The sequence below is a fragment of the Anolis carolinensis genome, chromosome 2 (genome assembly GCF_035594765.1).
Source record: "Anolis carolinensis isolate JA03-04 chromosome 2, rAnoCar3.1.pri, whole genome shotgun sequence".
NCBI lineage: Eukaryota > Metazoa > Chordata > Lepidosauria > Squamata > Dactyloidae > Anolis > Anolis carolinensis.
The window spans coordinates 305,187,123-305,201,394 of NC_085842.1; the positions used below are offsets into that span (position 1 = coordinate 305,187,123).

The 14,272-nt window shown below is 40.3% G+C and overlaps 1 protein-coding gene and 1 non-coding gene across 3 annotated transcripts in view; both read left to right on the forward strand.

Moving 5' to 3' along the window:
- Positions 1-3,178: 3,178 nt before the first annotated feature.
- zfr (zinc finger RNA binding protein) overlaps positions 3,179-14,272 on the forward strand; it is a 38,474-nt gene continuing 27,380 nt past the window's right edge. Inside the window, exons 1-3 of one of the 2 annotated variants that reach the window (XR_010003627.1) lie at positions 3,179-3,423; positions 3,523-3,610; positions 13,396-13,678. Coding sequence is in view for 1 of the 2 variants with exons in the window: in XM_062972520.1 (XP_062828590.1) it covers positions 3,387-3,423; positions 3,523-3,610; positions 13,396-13,678 (408 nt within the window). In the remaining variant the exon portion in view is untranslated. The remainder of the gene's footprint in view (positions 3,424-3,522; positions 3,611-13,395; positions 13,679-14,272) is intronic. The other variant, XM_062972520.1, reaches the window with a different exon arrangement.
- Positions 10,600-10,736, forward strand: LOC134297245 (small nucleolar RNA SNORA66). Its single transcript, XR_010003974.1, has one exon. It is a non-coding gene; the product is annotated as a small nucleolar RNA SNORA66 (small nucleolar RNA).

Sequence of the window (14,272 nt, forward strand, 5' to 3'; positions counted from 1 at the left end):
AGGGGCAAAAGAGGCGGCCTAGTGTGGCAGGCATGGGCCAACTCGGGCCCTCCGGGTGTTTCGGACTACAACTCCCACAATTCCTAACAGCCGAGAGGCTGTTAGGAATTGTGGGAGTTGTAGTCCGAAACACCCGGAGGGCCCGAGTTGGCCCACGCCTGATGTCAGAAGCGAGTTGAGAATACAGTTATTGTTGTTTATTCGTTCACTCGCTTTCGACTCTTCCTGACCTCCCTGTCGGCCGTGTTCACCCCCAACTCCTTCAAGGTCAAATCAGTCAATTCAAGGATACCATCCATCCATCTTGCCCTTGGAGTCAGGCATTATCTCCTGGAGTATGGATTGGTTGGATCTTCTAGCAGTCCAAGGCACTCTCAGAATTTTCCTACAACACCACAGTTCAAAAGCGTCAATCTTCCTTCGCTCAAGCCCAAAACACCTGGAGGGCCAAACTTTGCCCGCACCTGCTATATAGGTTCTGTCCCCAACTGTACAATAAAATAAAATCAGATATTACGTACAGCTTTTTTGTAATACGGTAGAGTCTCACTTGTCCAACGTTCACTTATCCAACGTTCTGGATTATCCAACACATTTTTGTAATCAATGTTTTCAATACATTGTGATATTTTGGTGCTAAATTCATAAATACAGTAATTACTATGTAGCTTTATTTATTTATTTATTTATTTATTTGCAGCATTTATATTCCGCCCTTCTCACCCCGAAGGCGACTCAGGGCGGATCACATTGCACATATAAAGGCAAACATTCAATGCCATAACATAGAACAGAGACAGCCACAAGACGCAGGCATGGGTTGGCCTCGAACTCGTGACCTCTTGGTCAGAGTGATTTGTTGCAGCTGGCTTGCTATCCAGCCTGCGCCACAGCCTGGCCTACTCGCTTATCCAATGTTCTGGATTATCTAACGCATTTTTGTAGTCAATGTTTTCAATACATTGTGATATTTTGGTGCTAAATTCGTAACTACAGTAATTACTACGTAGCATTACTGTGTATTGAACTACTTTTTCTGTCAAATCTGTTGTATAACATGATGTTTTGGTGCATAATTTGTAAAATCATAACCTAATTTGATGTTTAATAGGCTTTTCCTTAATCCCTCCTTATTATCCAACATATTCACTTATCCAAAGTTCTGCTGGCCCGTTTATGTTGGATAAGTGAGACTCTACTGTACTAACAGTACGGTTCCATTTTGCCTGAAGAAGCAGATCACTTTAAAAGCAATGTTCTTTACATAAGTCAAACAATTATCTGAACAACTGTATAACTGCCTGCCAGTCTCTAATTATCTCATTCTTGGAGATGGTAAAATATATGGGGACATCCCAGCTCTAAGGATTTCTGGAAATGAGCATGTTATTTAAATTCATTTTCTCCTGCCTTCTGGCCTAGTCATTAGAAACATTGCTTGCTCAGCTTTGTGGATGAATTTACTAGACCTTGATGAAGAAACCGCTCTGGGCCTTATATTAGCTTGCTAGCATTATATATTTGGCGCTGCCTGGGTTTGCATTTTCTTTGTGGCTTCTCTTTTCCTCGTACACCTCCTCCTCTCTTTTGTTTTTCTCCTTTTGTTTTCCCTCATACGGTTTCCCCTTCTTCCCTTCTCTTTCTTCCTTTCTCTTCTCTTATTTCGCTTTTCCTTTCTTCCTCTCATGCCTTTCCCCCCTTTCCTTTCTCTTCCTTCCCTCCTTTTTCTTTCTTTCTTACTCCCTTTCCCTCATACAATATGTCCCTCTCTGTATTCCTTCCCCCTTTCCTTTCTCCTTCTTTCCTCTTTTTCTTTCTTTCTATTTCTTTCTTTCTTTCTTAGATGAGCCCCTGGTGGCGCATTAGGTTAAACTCTTGTGCTGGCAGGACAGATGACTTGAAGGTTGGGTTGCTGACCTGAAGGTTGTCAGTTTGAATCCAGCCCAGGAAGAGCACAGATGTGCTCCCTCTGTCAGCTCCAGCTCCCCATGCAAGGGACATGAGAGAAGCCTCCCACAAGGATGGTAAAACATTTAAAACATTTGGGCATCTCCTGGGCAACGTCCTTGCAGACAGCAAATTCTCTCACACCAGAAGCAACTTGCGGTTTCTCAAGTCGCTCCTGACACACACACACAAAAATACTACACGTGACATTGAATGTTTGCCATCTTTCTGGAAGCTGCCCTGAGTTCCCTTGTAGAGAGAGGATGGGATAGAAAGTGTTGTTGTTGTTGTTTCCTTCTTTTTCTTTCTTCTTTCATATATTTAGTCCTTTTTATTTTACTGGCAATATAAGGGTCCAAACCCCACAACAGGTTAATAACAGAATCGTTCCAAGGAATAAAAAGACTACACAGGGAGCGGTTGGAAGAAGATAACACTACTTTGGGTTTCTCTGAGTTTTCTGGGCTGTATGGCCATGTTCCAGAAGCATTATTTCCTGACGTTTTGTCTGCATCTATGGCAGGCATCCTCGGGAGGTTGTGAGGCAAGTGAAGTTTATATATCTGTAGAATGTCCAAGGGGGAGAAAGAACTTTTCTTGTTGAGGCAGGCGTTAATGTTGCAATTGGCCACCTTGATTAGCATCGAATAGCCTTGCATCTTCAAGGTCTGGCTTCTTACTGCCTGGGGGAATCCTTTGTTAGGAAGTGTTAGCTGGCCCTGATTGTTTCATGTCTGGAATTTCCCTGTCTTCTGAGTGTTGTTCTTTATTTACTTTATTTTAGAGTTTTTTAAATACTGGTAGCCAGATTTTGTTCATTTTCATGGTTACCTCCTTTCTGTTGAAATTGTCCACATGCTTGCAGATTTCTCTGTGTAGCCTGACATGGCGGTTGTTAGAGTGGTCCAACATTTCTGTACACTACTCTCAAATAATATGCTGTGTCCAGGTTGGTTCATAAAGTGCTCTGCTATGGCTGACTTCCTTATTCTTCCTTCCCTCACTTATTTGGTCCCTTTTTCTTTTACTGACAATATAAGCGTCCAAAGCCCAGAACAAGTCCATGACAGAATCCTTCTTTTCAAGGAAGAAAGGAGGCGGGTGAAGATCACAAAACTGGACAGATCTGAAGAAGAGAAAACTACACTGTCCTGCGCATGCGCATCAGGGGACTCAATTTCCCACAACCCTTGCTAAGGAGGCTCAAGCCCCGCCCTTATTGGAAAGCTGCGCCTGCGCAGAAGTGAGGCCTTGGCTTCTGACTGTGGAGGCTTGTCGGTGGGTCCGTGGGTGGCGGACGGTGTGCGGGAGGGCCCAAAAAAATAAGAAAAGGAGGCAGAGGCAACGGCGCGCGAGCAGGCAAGCAACGGCCGCGATTGAAGAGAAGGGAGAAAGAGAAGGAGTCTTTCCACGGCCGCCATTTCTGACCACCCGGACCCATGATTCCTATATGCCCGGTAGTCTCCTTCACCTATGGTGAGTGAGGGAAAGAGAAGGGAAGGCCGGAGGGAAGGGAAAGGGAGACTGGCTGGGGCTAGGCCTCTGGCTGACTAGGCCTCTCTTGCCTCCCTGCAGTGCCCAGCCGGCTGGGGGAAGATGCCAAAATGGCCACCGGCAACTACTTCGGATTCACCCACACCGGGGCTGCGGCCGCTCAGTATAGGTAAGGCCCTTTCTCTGGAGGTTTGTAAACAGGAATCTGGGAGTCTGCGCAGAGAACAAGCGGGACGGGAGTCAACAGCAGGCCCTCGCTCTAGGTATTTTGGACTCCACCGCCCACAATTCCTAACCGCCTCAGGCCCCTTCCTTTTCCCCCTCAGCTGCTTAAGCGGTTAGGAATTGTGGGCGTTGGAATCAAAACACCTGGAGGGCCTAAGTTGGCACACGCCTATAGCACACGTTATTAATTTGTCAGTCACCCTTTTGCACATTGTACACTTCTGCTGTTCTTGTGTGGAATACGTTCCTGTTGGCTATTATTATTTGGAGATTTAACGCTCTGTTAATTTATTTATTTATTACATTATTGCTACCCTGCCTTTCTCTACTCCGGAGGGGACTCAAGGCGGCTTACAGTTGGCAACCATTGGATGCCTTAAAATACATACAAGCAGAGACTTAAAATCAATTAAATTTAAAATTAATGCATATTGAATATTTAAAACATTGCATTCAATATTAAAATCACATCATCCGAAAGTCATAGTCCAAGGCCATTCCGCCGTGAATTGTCCATAATTCCAAGACTGTTATTGCACAGTACTAATCACTGAAAGTCAGATCCCAGAGCCAAGTTTTTACTTTCCTTCCGAAGGCTAGAAGGGAGGGGGCTGATCTAACATTGCTGGGGAGGAAGTTCCACAGCCGAGGAGGGCCACCACTGAGAAGGCCCTGTTGGGAGGCAGGCAGGACCGAGAGCAGGGCCTCCCCAGATGATCTTAATCTCCAAAATGGCTCATGGGGGAGATACGTTCGGACAGATAAACTGGGACATAACCATTTAGAGCTTTATAGGCTAAAGCCAGCACTTTGAATTGTGTTTGGTAGCAGACTGGCAGCCAGTGGAGCTGGTGTAACAAGGGAGTTGAGTGCTCCCTGCACGCCGCTCCGGTGAGCAGCCTGGCATTCCCATATCATTGGACCAGCTGTCTTCAAAGGTAACCCCACAGAGAGCGTGTTGCAGTAGTTGATTTGGGAGGTAGTCTATTTGGGATGACCACCGTGGCCAAATCAGGCCAAGTAATTTCTCTTTCAGTCATTTCCAGTATGCCTGTACTCTATCACATTCCCATTTATTTATTTAGTGTCAAAAGCATGGCATAAATAAGCATAACTGATAGAAATAGAGGAAACACAAGCGATTAAATAATTTTTGCCCAAAAACGGGCAACAGCGACCACATTGTCTGTAGCTTTATACAGTTCTTCCTCTGTACATCAGGGAGAGCATTGTGGACAAGCATACAGATGCTGAGTTGTTTGTTCTGCTCCACAGTCACACAAGGTGGAGAATTCTTCTAGGTAATGCCATTTTGCCAGGTTGTCATTTGATCTGCCCACACCACTTCTGAGTCTGTTCATGGACTTCCGAGTTGCCTATTCTTGGGACCATCCATTTGGGATTTCCTGGTTTAGCTGCCCAGAAGGATACTTTTGCTGTTGCTGGGGGGGGGGGGGGGGATATTAAGAGGAGTGGTGGTTCTCATGAAGCTTTTCCTTGAGTTGAGTACTGGGAGGAGGCTGATAGTCATGCAGAGAATGACTTTCACAGTGTTCAACCTTATTTTTCTCCCAGTGAGCAGCAACTTTCTGTCACAGATCAGGAGGGGCAATGCCAGCGAGCTTGTAGAGTTTATCAACAGGTGTAGGTTTAAGATATCCTGTGATTATTCTGCATGTTTCATTCAGTGCTGTGTTCACCTGCTTCATGTGGACAGACTTGTGCCAAACAGGGCAAGCATACTCAGCAGTTGAGTAAGACAAGACGAGGGCTGATGTTCTTTTTAATTTTGGGTCTGCATCCCATGCACTGCCAGTAAGTTTCCGCAGGATGTTATTGTGTGCAGCTGCTTTGTGCTTGATATTCATACAGTGTTTCCTAAATGTTAGTGTTTGATCAAAGGTGACACTGAGATATTTAGGATGGGAACAATGTTCGAGCTCTTGACCTTCCCAGAATCTCCAAACAAACTGAAGATTGCATTCCCATATCATGTGATTATTATAATAACAATATGGCTTGACAGCAGTACATGTAAAAAAGATTTTTGAGTCCTCATCGACAACAAGTTAAACATGAGCCAACAATGTAATGTGGCGGCTAAAAAAGCCAATGGGATTTTGGCCTGCATAAATAGGAGTATAGTATCTAGATCCAGGGAAGTCGTGCTACCCCTCTATTCTGCCTTTGGTCAGACCACACCTGGAATACTGTGCCCAACTCTGGGCTCCGCAATTAAAGAGAGATGTTGGCAAGATGAAATGTGTCAAGAGGAGGGCGACCAAAATGATCAAGGTTCTGGAGAACAAGCCCTATGAGGAGCTGCTTAAAGAGCTGGGCATGTTTAGCCTGCAGAAGAGAAGCCATGTATAGGGAGGAGGGAGCAAGCTTGTTTTCTGCTGCCCTGGAGACTAGGATGTGGTACAGTGGCTTCAAATTACAGGAAAGGAGATTCCACCTGAAAATGAGGAAGAATTTCCTCACAGCTATTCAGCAGTGGAAGGCTTTTAAGCGGAGGCTGGATGGCCATCTATCGGGGGGGGTGTGTGTGTGTGTGTGTGTGTGTGTGTGTGTGTGTGTGTGTTTTGAATGTGATTTTCCTGCTTCTTGGCAGGGGGTTGTACTGGATGGCCCACGTGGTCTCTTCCAACTCTATGATTTCCAGCTGTATGATTTTATAAACTTTATTTGTAACCCGCCCTATCTTCCTGAGGGTACTCAGGGCAGTTTCCAGCAGGGAATGACAAACATTCAAGACCATAAAATGAAGGTTGTGGGAGGGAGCAGCCGAGGCAGGCTGCATCAGAGCGCTCTTGCTTTTAGTTTTATTTACTTGTTTTTACTTGTTTTGTTAGCCAAGTAGTTTATTGCCCAATGCCATAAAACAAAAATAATCTGTAAATAAAACATCATAACTAATTATAACAGCTGATCAATAGATATAAAGTTAAATATAACATTAAATGAAACATATAAATCCAACCTTCAGTGTAGGTTGGACTAAATGCACCTCTTTGTTTACAACCATGGCAACGCCTGCCCTTTACGCCTGGTAAAAGTCGTGAAAGTTGCACAGGAGTCCTGTACCATTTTTGTAACATAGTCCTTCTTACTTCGATCAATCAGAACTTTATTTGTATCCCGCCCCTTCTCCCCGTGGGGACCTGGGACAGCTAACAACATAAAATAATAAATAAAGCAAATGAGCAATATAAACAATCAATTATAAATTAAATCATCATAGAATTAAACACACTTACACAAACCACATTAAAACAGTAAAACAAGTTTAAAAGCCGTTTCCAAAGTTAAAAGCCACATATTTTCTTAATACATTATATATAGGGGGAGAGAGGGGGAGCTATATAGCTATGTTACTTATTTCTCTCTGGATGTCTCCCCTCTCAATTTCCATATACGTTCTCCACATTTGAAATATTTCCTCTATTTTTCTTCTTGTTTATACAAGTCTCCTACCACTTTTTTCTCGTTTCTCAGACATTTCCTATCACTTTTTCAAATTGATTGTCTTGTTCCCTAATTCTCTCCCTCCTCCTCTATTAAAATTTTGTCTTGTATCCCAACTTTGAATTCAATTTCCTACTCCAATCCAATTCTGAATTTCTTTTTGCTCTACCGGGTTTCCATCTTTTGTATACAAGTCCTCTACTAGTCTTTTCCCACTTCTTTTGATTAATCTCAGTGTTCCGCCCTTGATGTGCCATGCAAGACCAAATATTTTATTACACCATTTATAGTTTTTGAAATGTAGTCCTTAATCTCCATTTTTGGTGTCTTAGCTATTTATCAGATAACTGAAGTTGCATTTACTTTCCATAACATAGTTCTTCAATCAGTCTTCATTTATATTTTCCACTTTTGGCTATGGAAGACTTTCTAGGTTGGAATTTCACAGTGTGAAGCACAAAAAGGTGCATCTTTTTAAAAAGAGAAAAACAAAAACATGTATTCTTTCAGTCTCTGATTCAAAATGTGCCTCAAGAGGAAGGAAAAGTGGGCAGCACCATTACACAAAATAAGAGATAAGCCCCAAAATGGCACTTAACTATAACAGTGCAAATGGTAACCTAATAAGGCAACAGTAGAAATATTTGCCACAAGCACTGAAAGAATAACAAAATCTAAAAGTCAGTAATGCAGAATGCATGTAATACATGTAGTCACTAGTTAGAATCAGACTGTATCTAAATAATGTTATGTAATATAAAATTCTTATTCTAAACGTTAGACCAAAAATGTATGTTTTCAAAAGAGTAACTGTGTTGGTATGTTAGAGCAGAAACATCAAAGAAATATTTTCAAAAATATATCTGTTACTCTTTAAGATGTCTGTAAAGAATCAATATGCATATTGGTGCTTCAGACATTGTAAAGTTCCATTATATACATGCTGTTTATTTCTTGGGTTTTATATTTCCCTCATGGGAGGTACAACTAAACATTTTCTTATTTATTATATCATCAAGCAGTTAAATGCTGACCTGAGTCAGGTTCTTGACTGGCAACAGTTTTTCAGAGAAAGATCTTTTGTATTTTTACTTGGTCACAATATTAAAGTATTCTCATTATAGGGACAAATCGTCAACATGACTAATTGGAGGTGCTTTGTTTTCGGATTTATTAAATGCCTTGATATTTTGTAAAACAAGCATTTTTCAGATCAGAACTATGATCTTGAGAATTTGCGTTGGTTGAAATCAGCCATTCCAAATTAATGTGAAAACACAATGTTGTTACTGTTTGACTTGCAAATGTTTGGTCACTTGCAAAGTGAAATAGTTGCATTTGTAGGGTTTTTTTAACAATTGGAACAGTATTTCACTTGAAACATTTTCTTATTTTTAGTAAACTTTTGCATATTTTATGGCACACAGACATTTTAACTCTCATGGTTCCTAGTGATGGTTGCATTGTAAACAATGTGACTCTGCTAGATCTAATGCTTCTTCTTTAAAATGATGTTGTTAGTTGCACAGAGAAAAAGTACTTACGACCTGCATTGGTATTTAACTGAGCACTTTTAATCTGTGCTTCGTGTTTAGGTTTAAGATTAAATGGTAGTGCCTGACCAGTCTTTTATAGTTTGGCTAAGCACATTTATAGGTATTCTTGAATGCATTTATAATAAACCAGTATTTTATCATTCAAGTAGCAAAATTCTGTGGGATGATAAATTACTTGCTTCCTGCATTGTGTTCTGAGTAGAAGGTATATTATGGTACTTATTGTTTTCATCAGAATCTTCAACCTTCAGCTTTTCATGAGGAATGTATTTCTGAAGATTTTCATGAGTTGAATAATGTTTTCTAAAGAATTTTCATTCTGAATTATGCACTTTCTCCTTGTTGGTTCTATTACTGCAGCCTTGGCCGGCACCAAATTACAAAATACAAAGCAGACCAGCTGTTCATGTATAGTCAAAGACATTTTCAACCTGATTTGCATTGGGAAGCAATGAGATAAAGAAAGGCTTTAGCTTGCAGTGTTGGAATTGTTTCAACCTACTAACTTTTCACCCCACTGAACTGCTAGTAGGGTAATGCCATAATAATCCCAGACCAGATAGAAAACCTTGAAAATTTGTTGCATTGCCAACTTTGTACCCCATTGAACTGCTAGTAAGGTAGTGCCATAACAATCCCAGATCAGATAGAAAACTCTGAAAATGTGACACATCGTTGAATTTTGTTTGTAAAGTTGAGTAGATATGATTTTTAGTACTTCAGGGTAATGGTTCCTTCTTCCTTTCCATTCACAATCAGAGAATATCTTTTGCTATAGCTACATCATCTCAACAAAATTTAATTATAAAACCCACACTACTGAAAATAAAAATTCTCACTAACCAAACCAATTGAATGCTTTATTTTTTTCCCTTCCAAATGATGCTAAGTTGAATTCTAGCATGCTATGGCATAGTGAAGGAACATGATGAGGCATTGTACCTGTGGCATCTGTGGCTCTCCTGGGAGAAAGGCAGGTTATAAAGCCAATAAATAAATACAGCAGGATCAGCTAGATAGAATCCCACTGTTTCATAGCTCAAACTTCATTTATGGCATTTTTTCTCTAACATGCCTTCACTATCCTCTCAATGCAAGTGCTGCTAAAATACTTTGAATTAGACCCAGGGAAGGAGGAACGTGGGAGCTGAGTTGATGTTAAAGGTTTTGCTTATTTAAAAAAGGGTTTATTTTTCAGAGGCCTTCTCAGCTGAGTTATAGTATAATAGTCCAAAAGCAATGTGAAAGCTTCCTCATACCTATTTTTGAAAAATGTGTTATTAAAATGAGAAACAATTAGTAACAAAATATGTAAATTCGTATGTGTAACTAGAATAGAAAAGAATTTTTAAATGTTGATTGAGGAATGAATGTTGGTGTATGCACAGATTGGGGGAGATGGGCCCGGGCTGTGGCGCAGGCGGGAGAGCAAGCCAGCTGCAACCAGCTGCAATGAATCACTCTGACCAGGAGGTCATGAGTTCAAGGCCCGCTCGCAGCCTATGTTTGTCTTGTCTTTGTTCTATGTTAAAAGGCATTGAATGTTTGCCTATATGTGTAATGTGATCCGCCCTGAGTCCCCTTCGGGGTGAGAAGGGTGGAATATAAATGCTGTAAATAAATAAATAAATAAATTCAATAAAGACCAGTGTATGAAGGCAAAGATAAATTGGTCATCCTGAAAAAAACATGTTCATATGAAAGAGCTAGGAAAAATGAAGCACCAAATGAAAGATGTCTTCAGTGGTTTCTTACTTGATATTCCACTAGTACTCTCCTTTGGTTCATCAAGTTTCTGGAATTCCATTGAAATTGACTACTTCTTGCAAATTGACTGACAGTACAAGACAGAGAGACATTTGCTTTCAGTCCTGTGCAGAGAATTGCAGGCCCTACAGTGTGTGACATCTTGCAAACTCGATCACTGGCTCTGCATGCTGTGGCAGAAGCAAGGGGAACAGGTTTGCAAAAGTAAATATGGTAACAGAACCATACCAGCCTTAGAACAGACAATACTAAGGCTGTTTAGTCTGTGCCATGACAAAAACACATTTTTCTGGTTTTTAAAAAATAATAAATGCTATTATGTGAATTTGCTGCTTAACATTCTAACATTGCATGTTTCTTGTGCATCATTCTATAAGAAAAATTAAGATACAGGTTCGTTTAACCCGATGAATTACTGTAAATGTTTGAAGTTAGGAATGATGTATAATGTGTATTACCTGTTTTTCCTTCTCTCTTAACTTTTTGTGGGACGCAAAATAGATGGCACTCTCCAACGAACATCCCTGTTTGGATTTTCTTTGGAGAATGTTCTTGAAATTTGTATTAGACTAAGGTTTGTTTATATTGATGTGTGTTTGCTGTGAAATCTTTCGTAAGTCACAGTTACAGTGCTTTTGATATCACTTAAACTGCTGTGGCATCATTCTATGGGATATGTAGTTTGTTGAATAAGTAGTAGAACTGTGTCTGTCTCACTCCTTCATAGCTCCGAGACCACAAAACTCACATACCTAAAATAAGGATGCACATTGAAAGGACCATTTTGGTGTGCATCATGGAAAGGGTAGCTTTTAAAACACCTTGTAATTCATGTAAACGTCTCCGTTAAAAGTCACCAAGCTCCTTGGAAGTAAGAAGGACACCTAACTTTGTGAGGTTTTGTTGCATACATACAGTGAGAGAATGAAAATTTCATCTACCCTACATATTAATGACTTCTAGATTATTCAGCTAATTAGTAAACTTGCCACTGGAATTGACATTGCATTCTGAAGCACTACATGTTCAAAATTAATCTCTGCCAAGCCCCCCTCCCGATATTTAGAGATTAAGGGGGTTTGGCAGAGATCAAGTTCAATCCTGTAGGGCTTAAAATATAAATTTGTGTTGCCATGGTAAATGCCATTGTTATTAAAGAGTTAAAATGATAGCCTCATTGCTGAATGCTAGAGCAGCCAAAGTAAGTGTTAAATAAAGACAGAAAGATTGCTTTCTGTTTTTGCATTTTGATTTGATTTTGCCTGCTTTGGAAGCTGGCAGACTGAGGTTAAAGTGTATGTGAAGTAATTAGAGTGGGTTGATGCCTTTTTCAGAATCACTGTCTTTCAAGCTGCAGTCTGTGCATATTCACTAATGCTGGAGTATGCTGCACAGGATTGCATTGTTAGTTGACTTTTTAAAATAAAATAACTAAGTTAAAGAATGGGAAGCGTTTTGCACATGATCACAGATAAATAGATCCTCAAATGTGTTCCTGGAAACAGAAGGCAGTTCTTTTCTCATTTATTTTTCTCATATTTTTCCAGCTCTTTCTTGGTTTATCTGTTTGAATATTTACTTTTTGTATAAAGCACACAAAAACCTCTCTGGGTCTGGAAACTTTTCCTGCTCTTTATTGGCTTGTCATTGTTCAGTTATTTGAATGGTCTCTCTGTGCCTTGATCCTGCTTTCGCTCACTTAAAAAAAAAAAGCATTACTTACGTTTCCACATTCTGTATGTGCTTTGTAATGCAGTGATTTGAGTGTTCAGCTATGACTGGAGTCCAGAGTTTGAGTCCCTGTTTGGCCATGAAAACCAACCTTGGGCAAGTTTTACTCTCTTAGCCTCACAGAAAGGCTAAAGTAGACCCCTTTGAACATACTTGGCCAGGAAAGCCCTATGAGGGGTTACCATAAGCCAGAAACAACTTCAAAGCAAGTAACACAAAAGAGATGTAATGGCCATAGGGAGAACACAGGAAAAAATCATGGAGGGATATCTTTTCCCCCCTGAAATATTGAAATTAGAGAATATTTTCATGTAGAATAATTATAAAAAAATTAAAGTAAGATGTTCAAAACCACTTCTAAAAACTACATGATAGAAAAATACATAATTCTTTGTACACTAGCTGATTGCGATGATTTCTGGTCTTAATATTCTTTTTTCAGCTTTAAAAGAACCATTGTCCCACTTCAGGCCTTTTTGAATGCCTGGGTATGGAAATGGGGTGGCAGCAGCCGGATGTGGCTGGTCCTGTGAGGCAGGATTGCTGTTTTCCCATCTCAGTGGAATGGCCTTCGTACCACAGGTTTATCCAAGGTTATACATGAGGTCGACTTATACATGAATATATATGGCAATCATTTGACACTGATTTATGGGTCTGTTTGAAACATCCTATTTATTTCTCTGGGAGAAAGCCTTGTGGAAATTGCATCTGAGTAGACATGTATGGGAGTGCATTAATTGTTCTAATATGAGTGCAATTGATAAGCTAGAGATCTCTCATGTGATCTGTGTGAACAACTGGACCTTTTCAAGTTATGAAATTAATTCCTCTGGAAGTCTTGACTAAAATTCCAAAGGTTATATCCAGCATCTGCTCATACAACTTAATTTTTCTGTGCTGCCCTCTCCTCTGACACTATCAAAATATTATCTGGAGTATCTTTAATTCTCTGCAGCAGATTGGGAATGAGCACAGGATACTGTTGGTAGACTACAAATCTGCTATGCCAGTGGATGGCATTCTGTCAGTAAGATGTCACCTTAAACCAACTTTATATATTTCAGGTCATTACTTCTCAAGTTTAGCTGATACTGAAGTACAGCGATTATTTAGTTTGGTTGTGCTTCTAGTTCAGTTTAATCTTTGTTGAATCATTTGTATTCATTACTTCATAAGAATGTTCTGTCTCCTCTTCCTATTACAGCCAGCAGCCAGCTTCAGGTGTAGCTTACTCCCACCCAACTACAGTTGCCAGCTACACAGTCCATCAGGCTCCTGTAGCTGCGCACACAGTTACGGCTGCCTATGCCCCCGCAGCGGCAACAGTCGCAGTAGCCAGGCCTGCTCCAGTTGCTGTTGCAGCTGCTGCAACCGCTGCAGCATATGGAGGTTACCCCACGGCACATACAGCAACAGACTATGGGTACACACAGCGACAGCAAGAAGCTCCACCCCCACCCCCTCCGGTCACTACACAAAATTATCAAGTAAGTGCATCTTATTGGGAACCCGTCACTCATTGCAATACTTACAATGCTTTTGTCATTATGCAGTTAAATTGTTTTTCTTGTAAAGAGTAATAGTCAATAGGATAAGGCTTCTATATTCTTTTGAACGTACTTTAGATCATTGTGTGTAATTTGTTCAGGTACTTAGAACTACATAAGATGTCATCTAGGATCATCACATATTCAAATCTTTTTTAAGACCAGGATAGTTAAAAGCATGAAAATAAATAATTTATAAAACTGAAACTATAAGATACATGAGCCATGAAGAGAAGTGAGTAATACACAACATTGTTGTTGCAATAATGATAATGATGATGATGACAGTGCATCTTGAGAGCAATATTGATTATATGTTTTTCTTATCCATTTTACATTAGTGCCCAGCATTATATCCTTTCTTAAATTCCTAGAGAAAACATTAAGTAGGGATAACTTTGGGTATATGGTGTATCTTTCCCAAATGATTGAAAAACTAGGAAGTCTTGTTCATAGAGTAAACACTGACCTAGGTTCTCTAGTTAACCATTTTCTGTGCAAGAGTATTGAGTTGTCTGAGTTTAAATGACCATG